General features: G+C 39.1%; 1 protein-coding gene across 2 annotated transcripts in view; it reads right to left on the bottom strand.

Moving 5' to 3' along the window:
* LOC125462876 (fibromodulin-like) overlaps positions 1-15,562 on the bottom strand; it is a 144,030-nt gene extending 128,468 nt beyond the window's left edge. For both annotated transcript variants that reach the window (XM_059653363.1, XM_048553332.2), the window contains exons 1-2: positions 15,517-15,562; positions 5,173-6,150 (exon numbers count right to left, since the gene is read on the bottom strand). In XM_059653363.1, coding sequence (XP_059509346.1) covers positions 5,173-6,088 — 916 coding nt within the window. In that variant the 5' untranslated portion in view covers positions 6,089-6,150; positions 15,517-15,562. The remainder of the gene's footprint in view (positions 1-5,172; positions 6,151-15,516) is intronic.
* Positions 15,563-19,624: the final 4,062 nt, after the last annotated feature.

Below are 19,624 nucleotides of genomic sequence, written 5' to 3'. Positions count from 1 at the left end.
GCCCTTCCAGATTGCCCAGCCTCATTTAAGGTACAGTTAATATCACACTCAGAAAGACAATTCCAGATATTACAAGTGGGAGTTTTGAGCTGAAAGTACATGGATAACCAAAGAAAAGCATTTTTCTAGATTAAATTATAGTAATGGCCCATTGACCATCATTGAACCCACTGCCTGTAATAGCTGAGGTACAGTGTCACAGTCCTTATAGAAGCAGGTCAACTTGAACCTTGGTCAGGTGAACTAAGATAAATCACATCTTGCAGTAGATTTAAAAGCACTTAAGCTCATGGAAGGGGCATTCATAGGCATCCTAAAAAACTTATTTTTAACCCGAGCCATTATCTTTCACAATTCCAGTCTTTGGCTCTGCTTCTGCACCCCCCACCCTGTACTGAGCAGATTGCCTCACTTGCGGTGGTTCAAGGCAATCGACCTGGTCTGTCACACTGAAATGGTTCGGCCTCAGTGGGTTCACTCAAGGGGTGAGGTTTGAGCTGTTTCCCATGACAGAAGTCTTTCCCATCAGTTCCCCTTTGAGGATGATGCTACTCCTGATTTCCTGAGATGGGGCACACTGGCGTCTTCAATTTGAAGTTGGGGTGTGTTGGCCCCTTCACTATTTACGCTGTCTTGGAGCTCAGCCGTGACATCCAACTTACTCGAGTTTTCCCATTCTTTCTGAAGGCATCACCCTTATCCTTATTAATCCAAACAGCAACATTCATTATCATCTATGTTGAAAAAAATTGATCTTTTGCCATTGGGATGTTGCTCTCTTCCTGGGCTCTTCCTCTACCCACTCTGCTTCACCAGTTGCTACTCCTTTAGTTGTTTTTCTGTCAGTTCCTCTTCCATTGATTCAGTCTGGAGACGAGAGGGAGCCTGCTGGTCATGTAGCGCTGTTATTCAGCAGCCTGTTGTCTCATTCAGTTCTTTTCTCTGCTCCCTCCTTATGTCATTCTTGCTCAATGCAGCACTTTGTTCACTGGCGTTCTTTAGCATCATGACCCTCCTGTTCTTCCAGATGATGTGCTGTAATTGTCCTTCCCCTGTCCGGATTCACCACAAGGATGACAAACATTAGGCTCGCCTGCATAGACCAGATAGCAACGAGGGAGTGACGTTGTGGGGTTACCCAGTTACCGTTCACCTTTTGCGCCATTTTGACCTGCTGTTTGCGGTCCAAATCGCAAATGTATCCTTGACCTTTGTATGGTTGTCAAGTGTCTGGTCAGGATTGCGGGCGCATCCACAACAGGAACATATGGGTTGGAAAGATGGACTGATACCAACCGGCTGCACTTTCCTGATTATGGTGTCTCCCTTGCATGATATATATTTTTACTGTTCAGAAGTGTTACAACCTAGATTTGGAGATGCTGGGACTTTAACCCAGGCCTCTGCTCCGCAGGCATAGACACTACCACTATGCCACAAAAATCCCCCTGCCTGACAATGACAGAATACAGAGTACACTGTAGTGTCCCCTGTGGTAATCTAGCTGAATACTGGTGGAAAATTAATTTGGACTCTTCATGTTTGCACAGCTCATAGCAGACTGTGTAAAGACCAGCTGAAGTGTTACAGCAGCCCGAAACCTCTTCTATTTTGCAGTGAGGAAAAAATGTAACAGCTGGTCAATTCATTAGCAGAAAACTGAATAAAGCTTTTCTTGGCACAGAGGCAGGTTATGTCTGGGAATTTGGTTCACATACAGCAAACTCACATGCAAATTATAATTCTGCTCTTTATCGATAGAAACAAGTGGTTAAGTATGATTATGGAAGTAAGATGTGATGCAGCCTTGCTGTCATTTAGTGGTGGTGCATGTTTCAGGGCTGAATGGTCACTTCCTGTTCCTGTGATCCAGCCTTAGATGATCTTTCATGCTTTCAATCATGATGGAAATCACCAGCTCACACTGTTGAGATTTTCAGGAAAACTGAAGGATTCTTTCCAATCGTTGTAGCAATGACCCTCTTACACAGACACTCACATATATGTACACACACATTCACACATGCACACTCACATACACACATGCTTACATACAAACACATACAGACCCACACATGTGTACACATGTGCATGACTCACACACATATGTACATGCACACTCAACCACACACTGTCACACACACACATGCCCACACATACACAGACATGCATATGTACACACACACATATGCTTGCAAACGTACACACTCATGTAGGCATATGCAAGACCAAGGTTTCCCACTAAGGTTTTTGGAAATTCAGACAAGTCCATCCCTCCCACTTCATATCCATGGAATCTGGGACTGAAGAAACTAGAGAAACAGAACATTTGAGAGAGCCTGATACGTACACTGACCAAAAGGAGGACTAAGCGATAGTGTCATTTGTTTGACCAACTTCACCAATCAATCCTTTCTAAAAATGCAAATTTATCAAAATTAGTTTTATACAAACAAAAGAGAGATGATCTAGTAATACTTCTTCACCCAAGTTTAGCCTATTTGTAAATATAGGATTCAGGAATATTTGAAGAATAAAATCCTGTTCCATTTTCCCCAATGTGAGTGTGCTCACTTGAGATTTCTGAAGATTTGAAACTCATTCCAACCATCAACTGATAACTCAGTGTACATTGATTGGAGACATGGTTTTTACCCAGGACAGGAAAACTAAATAAAATCCAGAAAAACTTCTGTAAATCAGAAACAAAAACAAAGTTGCTGGAAAATCAGAGTTAACGTTTTGTGCCTGGTGATCCGTCAAGAAGGGTCACCGGACACAAAACATTAACTCTGATTGTTTCTTCACAGATGCTGCCAGATCCTCTGAGTTTTTCCAGAAACTTCCGTTTTTGTACAGGAAAGCTAAAGCTTTGTTACAAACACCTTTCTTTCATTAACACTGCTATTTTCATGGTTAATCCCCAATTCTGGTTTATTATTCGGATGACCTTAAAACCTTCCTTTTCCTGAGGTTTTGGTTACCAATGTGAATGAAAGAGCAAAGTAAATGCCACACAGAAAGTAGGAGCCATACTATAAAATAAGTAATGGTTCTTAGCCATGGTGTCAATGAGTAAATTACAGCGAAAATAGAGCTGCACTTACTAAAACTTCTCAAACATTCTTGGTTGCATGTGTATGGCAACAAAACCACTTTGTTTTCAGCAAATGGAGCGAATACTGATGGACTTCATCACATTCTTTTTCAGTAATGCAGCTCTTTCCCAAGGGCACTTTCTGGACTATAATTACATAAATGAATTTTACACACAGCAATCTCTATCATTTTGTACAAATGTCGCCTCTTTACAAATGAGACTAGATAGTAAGTGGCAGCCAAAAGTGCACGACATCACACCAAAGCTTCTTTTTTTAAGCTCATTTGTGGGATGTGGGTGTCACTGGCTGGTCAGCGTTTATTGCCCATTCCAAGTTGCCCTTGAGAAGATGGTGGTGAGCTGCCTTCTTGAACTGCAGCATCCCACCTACTATGGCTTGACCCACAATGCTGTTAGGGAGGGAATTCTAGGACTTTTACCCAGTGACAGTGAAGGCATTGTGATATATTTCCAAATCAGGATGGTGAGTGGCTTGGAGGGGAACTTAAAGGTGGTGGTGTTCCCAATCATCTGCTGCCCTTGTGCTTCTTGAAGGAAGTGGATGTGGATTTGGAAGGTGCTGTATGAGGGTCTTTGGTGAATTTCTGCAGTGCATCTTATAGATAGTACATACTGCTGCTATTGAGTGTCAGTGGCTGAGGGAGTGGGTGCTTGTGGGTGTAGCATCAATCAAGTGGCTGCTTTGTCCTGGTTGGTGTCAAGCTTCTTGAGAGTTGTTGGGGCTGCACTCATCCAGGCAAGTGAGGAGTATTCTGACTTGTGCCTTGTAGATGGTGGTCAGGCTTTGGGGAGTCAGGGGATGAGTTATTCGTCCCACTGTTCCTGACTCTGGCCTAATTATCCTTACTTCCTGTGCACTGCACATATGGAGTCACAAAATAATGTTATGCCGTTAACTTTTCCTTTCTCCTCAAGCCCAAGGGACAATTTTAGTACACCTACTATTACCTAAGTTTTTTTTTCCCTTTTTTTCTCTTTTTTTATAACCTTAACCCTATCTTATTAAAGATAATTCATAGTACTGGATCTAATGATTTGTATATAAAGTGGTGAAGCTCTATCATTGTTCAACATTGCATTGAACTTGCTTCAATATTACTTCCAGAAAAGAAGATTTACTTCAGGAGAAAAGGAAGGAAATTGCATTTACATAATCCCTTTCATAGAAGCAATACAGTTCAGAAAGGGGCCATTCAGCCCATCACACATGCACTAACCCTGTGAAGAATGATCCACCCTGACCCTCCTATCTTCATGTGGCTAATCCACCTGGCCTACACATCTTTGGACTGTGGGAAGAAACAGAGTGCCTGGAGAAATAGCACACAGACACAGGGAGAACATGCAAACTCCCTACAAACAAATATTCACAGCTGGATTTGAACCTGGCTCCCTGACATGCTGAGACAGCAGTGCTCCCAGGGAGCCACTGTGTCACCCCACCTGCTGTTTTCATGACCATAAGATCTGCTGAGAGCTTTTCAGCTTGCATACTTGCAAAGTATGATCAGAGATAATGGGAACTGCAGATGGTGGAGAATTCAAGATAACAAAGTGTGAAGCTGGATGAACACAGCAGGTGAAGCAGCATCTTAGGAGCACAAAAGCTGACATTTCGGGCCTAGAATTGTTTTTATAATGTTGGAAATATAGTGATCAATTTGTACACTGCAAACTCTCACAAGCAGCTGTGTGACAATGGCCAGATTATCTATCACTATTATGTTGGCTGAGACATAAATATTGGCAAGGGATCTGGGCTCAATCCTCCATTTTTCCTCAAAATGATGCCTCTGGGAGTTTCTACATTTGCTTAAGAGGACAGATAAGACATCAATTTATCTTTTCATCTGAAAGAGCTGATCTCTGACAATCCCTCACTGGTGCATTGAACTGACAACTTTGATATTTTTGACTGATGATTTTTCATCTCCTTTATTATTAATATTCAGTTGTGAGTGGGGACAACTGGGGAGATGGATTCAGCTTCATTGGAAGCTTTTATAAGGTGGCACCACAGACTCCTCAAAGTAGAATCATATCCCACTCACCTTTGATCTTGTTGGCATGTAGGTACAGGTGTTCTAAGTTCTCATTGACAGTAGGGATCTTCTGCAGCTTATTATGGGAGAGATCCAACTCAACCAAACTGGACACGTTAAATGTGTTTAATGGTATTCCATTATCTGTTAGTTCATTATTTGAGATCCGTGCATATTGAAGTTTAGGGAACTGTTGGAAGTACTCATCAGGAATTGAGCTGATGTGATTGAAATCCAAGTACAGTTGGTGCAGTGAGTCTGGAAGTACTTCAGGGAGTTTTTTTAAGTGGTTATTGCTGAGATCCAAGTAAGCCAAAGACTTTAAAACTTTGAGGGAGCTTCCGATATCTTGCAGCTCATTGTCATTCAGCAGTAGCTTAGTCAAGTTGTCGAGACCTTCCAGTACATCAGGTTGAACAGTTGAAATCTTGTTTCCTGCAACTCTCAGTTCCCTCAGTGATTTTGGCAAAGGAAAGGGAATCTTCGTGAGATTGTTATGTCCCAAGTACATTCTCTCCAGGTTTGTCAGTTTGGAGAATACATTCGCATCTATCTTGTCATTGGAAATTTTATTCCAATGAAGGACAACCCAGACAAGATGAGTAGCATTGTCAAATACTCCATCTGGCACAGTATCGATCTGGTTGTTCTGCAGATAAACATATTTCATCCGGGCTGGCACCTCAGGGATATATTTTAACATACGGGTATCACAATACATAGCCCTGGGAAAGATAGATGGGCAGGTGCATTCAGCAGGGCAGTTGGTTGCCAACGGAGGCTCACGCTCAGTCCCAAAATATTGATTACTGTAATACCGAGAATATCCCATAATACGTGCGAGCCAATTGAAATACCCATAGGTGTACTGGCAGGCACTTCCTACAAAAAGTGCTGCAAAAACCAGCAGGTGCATCAGCTTCATCCTGGGAATTTAACGCGTATAAAATTTATCTTGATATTCAGTGCCTGAAGGTCTATTATTTGCTGAAAAAGAGGGACATTTTTGTCAGGACAAACAAAAACAGAACAAAAACACTCATTGCTGTAGAAACTCAACAGGTCTGGCAGCATCTGCGAAGAGAAAACAGAGTTAGCGTTTTGAGTCCAGTGACCCTTCTTGATTTTCTAAATGGAGCAAAACTTCAGACTGCTTCAGAATTGAGGGATATGTGTCTACTCATGCATTAATGATAGAAAATGAGAAAAGCAATTAATTATGATGGCAAATGGAATTTTGGCATTTATTGCCAAAGATGAACAGAGTGCAACACAAGAGTGTTGCTGCAACTGTACAAAGCATTAGTGAGATTGCACCTGGAATATTGCATGCAAATTTGTTCCCATTTCTTAAGGAGGGATGGAGTTGTGTTGGAGGCAATTCAAAGGAGGTTTACAGGAATGATTTCAAAGATGACGGATCATTGTTATGAAGAAAGATTTATCAATTTAGCCCAATACTCACTGGTGTTTAGAAGAATGAGAGGAGACCTAATTGAAGTACATAAAATGCTAAAGGGAGTTGGAAGCATAGATGTAGAAAGGGTGTCTCCTCATGTGGGACTGTCAGAACAAGAGGTTACAGTTTTAAGGAAAGGGGTGGCAGATTTTAAACAGAGATGGGGAGAAATTAAATCAGTCAAAGGAATGTAAATCTATGGAATTCATTACCTCAGAATGAGGTGGAAGCTGGTACATGGAATAAATTTAAGGAGGAAATATGCAATTTTTAAATTAGTGATGGATTGAAAGTTTATGGAGAGCGTGGTAAAGTGGGCCTGAGGCAGAGATGAGATCAGCCATGATTGTATCAAATAACACAAGCAGGCTTCAGTGGTTGAATTGCGTATGCCTGGTCTTATATTCTTACATGGGTGTCACTGGCTTGGCCAATGTTTATCACCTATCTCTAGTTGGCAAGAAGGCAGTTAAGAGACAGCCACATTGCTGTGGGTCTAGAGTCACATGTAGGCCAGGCTAGTTAAGGATGGCAGATTTCCTGCCCTGAAGGGCATTCGTGAATCAGATGTGTTATTCAGACCATCAATAGTTGTTACATGGTAAACATTAGGGTAGCTTTTTATTCAAGGTTTAGTTTTAATGAATTCAAAGTGCACTATTTGCCAGAGTTGTATCTGCCCCTAGAATTTTAATCTGGGCTGAGGGTTATCAATCTAGTGATATTACCCAATGCCTGCACTGTTTCTCTGATGTTCATTGTTCACTGAATATCATTCCAACTGTGCTTTCTCAAGGTCCTTACAAGATGCTGCTTTTACAATAAGCTATCTACTTTCATTTGTATTTTTTATTCTCTTTTACTTCCTTGTCAACATTTCAAGATCATATATACCACAGCATGAGAATGATTACCAACTCGTTCTTTCTTATTTGGATATGTTCTTTAAAATTGTTATGCTTCCACTGGCCAATGGAAAAAATCTGTGGTGGTTTATTTATTTTGTGAAAACTCCTCATATTTGTCAACACGTTGGGCATTTGACCTCTTCCCCTGTTTTGATAATAGAGTTTGAGTTTCTCAAAATTTGCCTTTTAATTAAAGTCCCTCACATTCTCATCATCCCAGTAGATCTCTTCAGTGCCCTCTCTATAATGTATTCATTTGAGTTGAATGCACTGTACAACACATGAAAGTAGATTACGTGTTGCTCAAACAGACATCTGATGACTGAGCTGATTCTGGGAGACTCAACTTAGCACGTAATCAACAATTTAATCAAATTTCATAATTATTGGATAAATATTAACTGCTAACCTCAGAAATATGGTGATAGCTAGTGCATGGATCTCCTTTTCCTCAAGTTTAAGATGTATCTAAGGATCCAGTAACAGTGATATTAACAATCACAACAAGCAGCCAATCACATTGGCCGCAGTTTCATAGATAGCAAATTTGGAAGTCAGTCAAAAGCAATGATTATACTTAATGTCATTTATAAAGTGAGTAAAATAAAAATTGGGACATACTCATAGAAGATAAGGTACAAGATGAAATATGACGGGGAGAAACTTTTTTAAAAAGTAGTATTATTTTTAAAATATCTTGAATTTATCTAAGTGTGTACGTTTGGTTTTGTGCTAAATTTGAGCTGGACTTTTATTGAAAAGCATTGGGCAAACCCTGTTCTGCTGGTACTTTGAGACAAAAACATGAACAAGCAGCCATGGTTATTCAAACAGACCACCTCAATTATTGAACCGGATGCTAATTAGACCAACATTGGTTCAGTCAGCCAATCTACTTTGAATGTTTTGGTTTGCTCTGTCACTGTAGAGATAATTTGCCCTGCATCATATGAGTCAGCTAACTGGGCACACCTTATTTCAGGAATAGTCTTTATGAGCTGCATTAGAAGAAAACCTGTAAAACTTGCAAACCTAGCTCCTCTGCCATTTCCTTTCTTGCCCTTGAGCTTTTGCACTCACTTCATTTCTTGCAAATACAATAAAACTACTGTAAGAATGTTTTATTTGTTTTGCACGTGACACATACTTAAATATATTTTCCCATAACTCCCAATAGATGAACAGTTAAATATTTACAAGGTAATAGTTCTTTTATACCAAAGGCGATCTTAACTATATTTTTATTTAGCATGAGGTTAAAAATAATCCACAAATGTGAAATAAACTAGCTCATTCATTCTAGGTTTATTGATGGAAACCCACAGAGGAAAAAAAAATTATGCATAATGTCCCTTTTGAGTGTCATGGAATCAAAAACATTTGCTTAAAACAAGTTTCACGTTACTTTGAGAATGCCATACTTTGAACGGCAAAAATTAGTTTCCATATTCCATTTCTGAATCCTGTTAATGTTCAAAACAAGAAATAGAGAAAAGACCTTTTGAGTTGACATAATAAAATAAAATTCTGTGTACAACGCAGAACTCCTCATAAAAAGCAACTGTTGGTTCTCATTAAATAGATTTCAGTGCAGTATTGAGGGAATGCAGGACAAGCAGAAGTGCTCTCATGCAGCTGAGGAGTTAACCTATAGCATCGTCTGTCTCTCTGGTGGATGTAGAAGACTTCATGGTCTTGCTTGATGACAGGCAGGGCATACTCTGAATATCTGATCTAATGTTATGCCCTCAGCCAACAGCTCGAGATGTGGAGGTGCTGGTGTTGGACTGGGATGGACAAAATCAGAAGTCACACAGTTCCAGGTTATAGTCCGACAGGTTTTAAAGGACTTGACAAAGGAACAGCATTCCAAAAGCATGTGATTTCAAATAAACCTTTTGAACAATAACTTGGTGGCGTGTGACTTCTGACTTTGAACTGTTCCAGAAACAGATTTGCTTGATATTTATTTCTGTGATGAGAAATAACAGAATCATTTCAATAATTAATCAGCTGCAAAGCTTCATGATGTATCCTTAGACACTGACAACAGAGTAAGATGAGATATTAAAATTGTTTGCAATATTATTTTGGAGACTTCAGATGTTTTTAGGCCTCAAAATTGGTATCCGTACTGTGAAATTGAACATGATGCCAGATTGCTTGTGGTGCTAGAGTGTGCCCAGACAATAGCAGCTGGAACTTAACACCAGCCATGCCATTTTGAAAGTTAATCCTCCAATAAATACCCACACAAAACTTCTGAAATGTGATTCCAGATTTAGCATTGCAAAGGACCGCGCTCAACCTCCATCCTACCAGAGCTATTTAAAGGAATCATCGACTACTTCAGGTCAATAGCTCTTTGCTTTCTTCTGGATGTTGCTATGATGCTACAGACACTTGGTGTTTTCTACAGTTTCTTCAAGTTTCAAAAGTCTGCAAGTGTGGCAGGTGCTGATGAACTTCAAATTTGCTCAAACCAGTGACTATTTAGGCTACACAAGATTATAACATAATTTGAAGAATGAGTTGAGGTCACATAGAACAGGTCTAGCTTCTGGAAGTGGAAGGAAGGAGGGAGGAAAGGATTGAAGAAAGAGGCACTGACCGTCCAGAACGTTCATGGAGCATTTCTGCTCTGTGAATCTCAGTGAAGAACAGTGTGTGAGAGGTACATGGTTCAGTAAGGGCCATCTTTACTGAAATTTTCCACCAGATGCATGCTCACAGCCAAGGAAGGACCATATTATCAGTAATTGTGAAAGTGAAGGTAGAAATGAATATTCATGCTTGTGGCTCCTTCCAAGCTGGGGCTGGAAGTCATTACAACATGGCAAAGTTTACTTTCCACAAATTCACCTTGCGAGGCTTTCTACTCAATGTAATCTATTTACGCCCAATGGCACAGTGGTTAGCAGTACTGCCTCACAGAGCTGGGGAACCATGTTCATTTCCAGCGTTTGGTGACTGTCTGTGTGTAGTTTGTACATTCTCCCCATGCCTGTTTGGGTTCCTCCCGAAGTCCAAAGACGTGCAGGTTTTGTGGATTGGCCATGGGTAATGCAGGGTTGCAGGGTTTTGGTGGGAGAGTGAGTGCTCTATGGAGGGTTGGTGCAAACTCTATTGGCCAAATAGTCTCAATCTGTACTTTTTCATTCTTGCTTGTTAGAGAGATGTGGGTGGAGCAAACATAAAACTTTGTTGAGATTTCTCACAGTACAAGGGGGCATTGACTGGCAGACATATTTCTTACTATCTCAGTCTAGCACTATAAATTTAAGCAATTTCACCCCTTTTATCACTCAGGAATGCATCAGATCTTACCCAGTAAGTATTGCAGGTTAATCCTCAGTAGCCTAGATGCAATCATAATAACTTGATCTGTGGGAGGCCACTAAATAAGCTGCATTGGATCCACCAAGGGCTATCTGCTGAGCATCCTGTTGGTGGCTACAGTCTGCAATCCACCACATATTTGTAAAGCATACATAGAATAAAGCAAAATAACCTCACAATAAACAGAGAGCACAAAGTTTGCACATAATACATGGGCACGGGTTAATTGTGTATTGCAATGCCTGCCTCCATTTTCCGACTCAGAGGTCTTATTCCTCACAATGCTTTAAATGCACCTTTAAGCTTGCTTCAGCTGTCACTTTATTTTTCAGATTCGTCAAAAGATAAGGCTGAAGATTTGCATCCACCTTCAGTTAGAAGTGCTGAGTGGATGTTCCATCTCGATCTGTTCTTGAGGCCCCCAGAACAGCAGATGTCAGTCTTCAGTCAATTCAATTCACTCCCAATGATATCAAGAAATGGCTGAAGGCACTGGACACTGTAAAGATTATGGGCACGGCCAACATTACTGCAATCGTGCAGAATGAACTGTACCCCTAGCCAAGCTCTTCCAGTACAGCTACAACACTGGTATCTACCTGATAATGTGGAAAATTGCCTAAGCCTATTCTATTAGCTAAATGTAGGGCCAAGCGTCCCATCAGTCTGCATTCGATCATCGGCGACGTAATGGCAGGGGTCATCGGCAATGTTTTCAAGCAGCATTGATTCACTGATGCCATGTTAGGGTTCCACCAGAGCCACTCAACTCCTGACTTCATGACACCTTTGGTCCAAACATGGATGAAAAGTTGAGCTACAGAGGTGTGATTCAGAATTTTTAGCACCAAGGCAACATTTGACAGCGTGCGGCATTTAGAAGCCCTAGCAAAATTGAAGTCACTGGGAGCCAGGGAGGAAACTCTCGTCTGGTTGGAGTCTTACCCAGCACAAAAGATGGTAGTAATTGTTGAAGGTCAATCATCTCAGTCCCGGGACATTACTGCAAGAGTTACTAGGCTCCAGTCTTTAGCCCAACCATCTTCAGCTGTTTCATCAATGACATTCTTTCCATTATAAAGTCAGAAGCGGGAAAGTTTGCTGATAGCTGTGTAATTTTCAGCATCATTCAATACTTGTCAGCTGTATTCATGTGAAGCATTCTTGCTTGGGCTGAAAGGTGGTGAGTAACATCTAAGCCACATAAGTGGCAGGTAGCAGTTATCGCCAATAACAGAGAGCCTAACCATTTCTTCATGTCATTTAATAGCGTTATCATCCCTGAATTTCTTACAATCAACATCCTGGAGGGTTTACCAATGACCAGAAACTAAACTGGATAAGCTATGCAAACATATGGCAATAAGAGCAGATTAGAGCTATGAATTCTGCTACAAATCTGGTAGATACATATCATACAATATATCCTGTCAGCTGTTCTCACAAGCAAGGCACTGACCATATCCAACCAGGCTGCACTTGCAAAACGCACAACATAATGCCCAGTGTTACAGGGCATTTTTCTACATAATGCTGAGTGTGAAGGCCTATGCTGATACAATTTAGGATTGTCAATTGGTTTCAATGTACATTGCATTAACGTGTACAGTTGGGCTCACTATGTAGTACTAGGGTATACTAGAGTGAAGCCACAAATATTAAAACAGGGCCTTCCTTTCTGCAGACAGAAAGAACATTGTATTGATTATAATGAGGTCAGCCAGGTGGACCTCATAGAATATAAGATCTTTGATTGTGTCTGTTAATCTGGTCCAATCAGGGAGCCCTGGCTGGCAGATATAAGCAGAAGTATCAGAGGTTCTATTCACTCTGAGGGCTGCCTCTGAGGAAGCTGAATCAGTGTCAAGGACTTTCCACATGTAAATAAAGGGTGATTGATGATGGGATACCAGTCCTTGTGGAGTTATTTTAAACATGCCCATGCACTGTATGTGACACAACTCAATGAAATAGGTGACAGCTATTGTCTATCTTATTTCTCAGGACGGTACCTTGAATGATCAGAGTCAATCTGCCTTGTTGAAAATTTTTTAAAATCCTGGCAGTTACCTGTTAGTCATCATGAAATGATGCATTCTCAACAACAACAACAACCTGCTCTTATTGCCATGTGTTTACACAGCTGATCCAGTTCAGTTTCTGGACAGTGATAAACCCTATTAGGGTCCACTTTCCAGCCCTCAGCACCCTCCCCTCAAGCAGTATGAAATTTGTTTTCCTTTTACTTTGGTATTTCCTGTGCAAAGTCCTGAAGAATGCAAGACCAAAAGCTTCAAGACAATGTCTTTTCTAGCAATGCTCAAATAAAAATAAAATGAAAGAGGTACATGTTTAAGCATATAAGTTTGAAAAATCCCAGTCGCACTGTCAGAGGGTTCTAGTGCCTGGAATGTTTGCAATGGGAAGCCCATTTTGCAGAGGGAAGGCTGAGGTCAAGTTTTGTGGCCACTGGGGCAATCCACTGGCTCCTCAATGTCAAAGGTAGGTCAATTGAGGAGAAAGTTTTGCAGGTGAGGACTTTAACCTATGTGAATCCAGCTTGGTTTAGTGGAACCTCAAGTAGCACCTCCTCATCTTGTAAACACCCACAAAGAGAAAAAGAGGATCTTTGGGATTTTCTTCAGCTATTCCATCAGATGTTTGTTGCATGCCAGTTCAATCTGACCATTTTAGTCCAAATCTTTCCAATGGGGTTCCTGGTCAGAACACTCAGCAGCTCGCCCCAGTAAACATGATCTTAAGCTATAGCAACGGTTGTGTCAGGATGTTTCTCAAATGCCGATCATTTACTAGGGTTCACAACCCTGTCTTCCAGGTTGAAAATAGCTTTCATTCCCAAGTGCTTCCCTGGAGATTGGCAAAGGAATCCAGACTTGGACCATGGTCTCCAGATACAGGGTAAACCGCTTAAGGCTGAGATGAGGAGAAGCACAGATTCATCCAGAGATTGGTGAACCCATAGAATTCATGACCACAAAAAGCAGTCAAGGCTAAAGCATTGCATGATTTCAGGAAGCAGGTGGATACAGCACTTATGGCTCAAGGGGTCAAAGTATATGGGGGACAAGTGGGAACATGCCATTAAATTGGGTGATTATTTATAATGAATGGCAGAGCAGCCTCGAAGAGCCGAATGTCTTACTCCAGCCCTTACTTTCAGTTTTTCTATGTCTCACTTTATCTCCTACTGGTGCAGCATATTGATGTTACAATGTTTGTCCGCGTCTAATAGTTCTGCAGCCAATTTTTAATCTGTCATTATTCCTTGGGATTGGAGAATTCAGTTTGAGTGTCACTCTCTATTCTGAAAATTCAGCCTGTTTGCAGACAGACTTGGAATATTGAAAAGCGCATTTCAAAGTAAAATTAGAATGGTAAAAGAAAAGAAATATGTCTGTTTTGATTCTTAGAATCAATTGTACAAATATTCAATATAAATTGTAAGCAATTGCATCAGACAGAATTTTAGATATTGTTATTGTAAAAATGAAAGCTCAGGAAGCAGTGAAAAGAGCCATAATTGGCTTTCATAAATTGCTGGAAAGGGCATCAAAAGTTAATAGGAATTCAGGTAAGTTTAATATTCAGACTTCTCTAAGGATGTGTAGTTTAATCTTACAGACAAAGAAATCCTCTCATAAAATAAATCATGTCTTGTGATTATTAATTTTTATGAAGACACTGAAGCTGAATAGCAAAAAACACTTTGCAGATCCAAGTAAACATATCTTTATGAAATTGTAGCTTTCTATATTTGAATGAATATCTCACTTCATCCCAGCTCCTTTTCAAATAATTACTCACAATCTTAAATATCTATGTTTCTCTTTCATTTCAGAAAAGTGTCATTCTGAAGTTATAGCGCAGTAATATTTAGAGAGTATCCAGAATTTTGAATGTTCGATCATGACACTAATCAGTAAAAATGTAAATTGGTACAAACTAAAATTAGTTCAAAGTTGCTTAATTTAAATTTTGTACAATTGGTTAAAAAAAAGTCCCTCTAACTATTCTAATTGAAGTGCTTAAGTACTGGATAATTCAACTTATTTACAATGACACAGAACGTAAAGTACAGTTTGAGATCATTCAGCTCAAGTGTTGTATTACAGTGTTTATGCTCTGTATGAGCCTCCTCAAGTTCTAACTCATTGCAGCCTATTGGTGTTTCTTTTTGTCTTGACTTAAAACTTGCCTCATCAATGCACTGCATCCAAAAATTATTGTTAGGAATGAAGATGCTGTTTTGTTGCTCCATGCAGATTTTCCTCATTGTACTAGTTGTATGACCAGGCAATTTAATAGGAACCCTAACAATTGCATATATGGAACACAACAGATGAATTTTCCATTCAATATGCATGGATGCACCTTACTACTAATTATTTTTTTAACTGCCTGATTTATTCCATAAAATACCTCAATTCTTTTGCAATATTACAAAACTAGATTCATACAGGACTACATTTATTCTGGCCAACCTGATTTGATTAGTATTTTCTCAGAAGTACACACATTACCCCTCCTGAACACAAAACTATCTGAATACTCATGATAAGAAATTATAGGCCTAACTGTAATGAAAAATCAAAGTATTAAAAATATCGTTATATTACAGGTACCAACCTGAGTTCCCAGTTTCAGCTCCTGTCTCTGGCTGTTCAACTAAGGTGTCTCATTTCAAGGAGGTGTTTAAAATTCTAGCAGTTTATGAATGACTTCATACGAGTGACAGTGAAAAGTCTGATTACTGGACTACTCCCAGTTATAACACACAAGTGTCCTTTTATAACCTTGTGTCAACTCGGTACCACAGAAATTTGTGAGCTGCCTGTGAAAGGAATTATTATTTTCACTCTTTATATTTCTTGATTAACTCTGTATCTTACATTTCGAACATAATCTACAAGTAAAAGCAAGGGTGGAAGTTGTCAGCTGTCTTATACAAATGTCATTAGACAAAAAACAAACTTAAATGCAAAAATCATAATGGAATTCAAAACAGCAGCTTCATCAATTTGTTGTATGTTTAAAAGGATTAGATGAAATGATAACTGTAAAACATACACGTTAGGGAAAGGAACACCTTTGTTAAATCACAATATCCCAGTATAATAGTTTGCTTCATGTTTAAAGTTTTATTTTTCAATCTGAGTTTAAAGTGACGAGAAGTCATTGTTTAGCCGCTCAGGGATTTCTTTGATCTTTAGCCTGAAATCTCAGTACTGTCTGCCCTGCTGCTGAAATTTGAGAAATCTGGAACAACATCCAGTTAACGTTGATAACGAATGGAATCCGCAAAATCCATAAGCTATCTATTTGTCACAGTTTAAATTGAAGAATTGTTTCAGTGATGAAGTAAAGGAACTAAATCAATTTCCATAAGGGCACATGAAATAGGACCAAAAGCAGGTCATTCAAGATTTCAATGAAACCACCGTTCATTTTCTGTCTCATGTTCATCTTCTCTCATTGTCCCCCTAATACTTAACTTCCTACGTAACCAAAAATCTATCCATTGCTGTCATAAATATACTTAAAAACTCAATACCCACAGTTAACGAGAGTAGAGAATCCAAAAGATTCACAGCCCTTTGAGTGAAGAAATTTCTTATCATCTCAGACATGAAAGGCCAACTTCTTAATCTGAAACTGTGAGCTCATGTTCTCCATTCTCTAATCAGGAGAAACTATTTCTCAGTTTCTATCATGTGACATCCATGTTTCAATTAGATCATCTCTTGTTCTTCTAAATGTTCGCTAATATAAGCTTCGCCTACTTCATCTCTCCTCAATAAACAAGCATCTCATTCTGATGTATGTTCATTTTACTCCTGCTAATGCAAGTAAGAGAAGTAAGGAAATGAAAATGGTACATTCCTCTTAAGTTTGATGTCACAGTAGACCTACTTAATTTTAGCCAGGCTTTTACATTCTTATACTCCAACTACTTTGCAATAAAAGGTGAACATGCTATTTGCCTTCTCAGTTGGTTGTTGTGTTTAGTAGTTAAATTTTTGACATTTGTGTGGAAGGAAAATCCAAGCAATCTGTAATCATTGTGCATCCTTATTTACCCAACAGTTACAACCACAAAAAACACTTAAGAGATTTCTCAAAAAAAACTTCCTTCCATAACTCCCAGCTGATTCTGCTTAATTATGTTATAGTTTTCTAAGTTTCCCATTATCATTTTCCAAATAAAAGATTGTAACATTTGCCTTCTTACTGAAGTCAGTTAACATGCCTAAAATTTCCCTTTATCTCTCTTCCTCATTTCTTCAATAGCAGTGTCATGTTCGCTAACTTCCAATTCAAAGGAACAGTTTTGGAACCTGAGGAATTCTAGCAGATTGAAACCACATATCTCTGCAGCTACTTCCTTTAAAACCCAAAAGTATAAACCCGGTACCACTTCTTCATCAATTACAATATATTTCATTCCTCTTTCACATTAAGCCCTTCCGCATTACTTCCAGAACTTTTAAAATTATCTTCACAATATATATTTAATTCATCTGCCACTTTCTCCTGCAGAATAATTTCTCCTTTCTCTAGCTCTAAATGCTATGTTTAGTTTTACCCGCCCCATCCTTTTTATATATCCGTGGAAACACTTCCAAACTGTATTTATGATTTTTATGATAGTCTATTCTTGTACTTTTTTCTTTATTTCAGTTTCCCAGTTGCCCATTGCTGACTTCTAAAATCCTCTCAATCTTCAGGCACTCTACACTTTTGGCAATATTTTAAGCTCCTTTATTCTATCGTTGGCTCCTCATAGTAGCCACGATTGGACTACATTTCTGGGGAGCTTTAGTTCTTTAATGAATGTATATTTATAGTCTCACGGTGGTACAGAACTTGAGTGTTCCCATAGAAAAGAGATTTCAGTAATAAGGAAAATATTTCAATCTTTTATTAAGAAAATGGTAACAAGAAGCTTAGAAAATTATAACACAATTAGGCAGGTTCAGCTGGGAGTTTTGAAGCTTTTTTCCTACATCCATCAAGACTGAATTGCAAGAATATTAAATTTCGAAGGAGCAAAGGACAGGGCCCCGCTTGTGGATAAATCTATGGATATATCTAGATCTAGCAGGTTTAAGGTGAATCACACTGCATGTCCACCTTTCATTTTAAATTGTAATTCTTAGCATTATCAGATTGCTTAGCAAGTGTTCTCCATTTTCCAAACCACATCTTGTGTTGAATGCTTTAGTGTGAGTTTTACAGGTATGAGTTATTTGCATATGGCTATGAATATTCAAAGGGCTGTGCTTTTGATATGATCCACCAGTCACTCAGATGTACACCCTATGTATCTAGCACCATAACAGCATGGGAATTCATATGTGTCATTATTCACTTGTGTGTTGGGCAGAATTTGTTTTGGTTTGATGGCAGCATCCAGTCAGTAGAGAATACTACTCATGTTGGTACTGCATTGAAGCACATGAAATGGTTAGATTTACCTGTTGCTCAACCTCATCTCTGTGTAGACTGGGCATTTTTCAGGACTGGAAGAGATTTTCTTGGGGCCATTTGTGAATTTACATGACATTCAACTAGCAATGGTCTGATTAGGGTAACCATTATCCTATAGGATAACTCCAATGGCCCTGTTTCAGTTTCAAACTTGCATAACAAGCAAATACCTCAGACCCTATTTATAAGGTTGTTGATAAGGCTAATTTTATTACATAATGCATTGTAGGAATTCCAAGCCCTCAATTCAAGTAGAATTACTTGAATAGCAGACTGCAGCGAAGAACCTATTAATAGATTTTAAAACCAGCGCATTGAGTAAAGGGAACTAACAATAGAAAAAATGGAAATGACAATGAATTGAACAAAATTTTGCATCAGTCCTCAATGCAGAGGACGCAGTAAGATCCCAGAAATAGCTGTAAATCAGGTAATAGAAGGGAGAGCAAACTCAAGCAAATTATACCCACAAGGAAAATGGTACTGAGTAAATCTTTGGGGATGTGGGCTGACAAGCCCCCATGTCCCACTGAATTTCAGTCCAGGGTTTTCAAAGAAGCGACTAATAATACAGTAGATGTACTGCCCTCAGATTTTTAGAAGGCATTTAATAAGCTATCACATCAAAGGTTGCAGTTGGAAAAAAAGCACTCAGCTGTATGGAGTAACATATTGGCATAGATAGAATATTGACTAGCTAATAGGAAAAGGAGAAACAGAATCATTGAGTTTTTCTGGTTCATAACATGCAGCAAATGATATACCACAGGGGCGTGAACATTTTACAACGTATAAAAATTATTGAGATGAAAGGACTAAAGGTATATTTGCTACATTTGATTGTGGCACAGACGTAAGTGGGAAAGAAAGCTATGAAGAAAAGGCTACGAAGGGATATAGATAGGTTAGGTGAATGGCAAAGATCTGGTAAATTTAGTATAATGTGGGAGTATGTGAAATTGTTCATATTGAAAGGAAGAATAAAAAGAAGTGCTTTACTCAATAGGTGAGAGACTGTATAACTAAGATGTAAAGAGATCTGCATGCCCTAGTGCATGAATTGCAGATTAACATGAAGGTTCAATAGGTAGTTAAGAAATCTATTTAAAATGTATCACTTATTATGGTTGTAGTTTAATACAAACTTTGGAAAGTTATCCTTCAGTTGTTCATTTTATTGGTGAGGCCACATCTAGAGGATTGGTCTGGTCTCCTTATTAAAGGAAGGATGTAAAAGTTGGAAGTA

This window comes from Stegostoma tigrinum, chromosome 21, assembly GCF_030684315.1.
Source record: "Stegostoma tigrinum isolate sSteTig4 chromosome 21, sSteTig4.hap1, whole genome shotgun sequence".
Classification (NCBI taxonomy): domain Eukaryota; kingdom Metazoa; phylum Chordata; class Chondrichthyes; order Orectolobiformes; family Stegostomatidae; genus Stegostoma; species Stegostoma tigrinum.
Note: the sequence above shows the minus strand (reverse complement) of the source record. Positions and strands in the feature narration are given on the sequence as shown.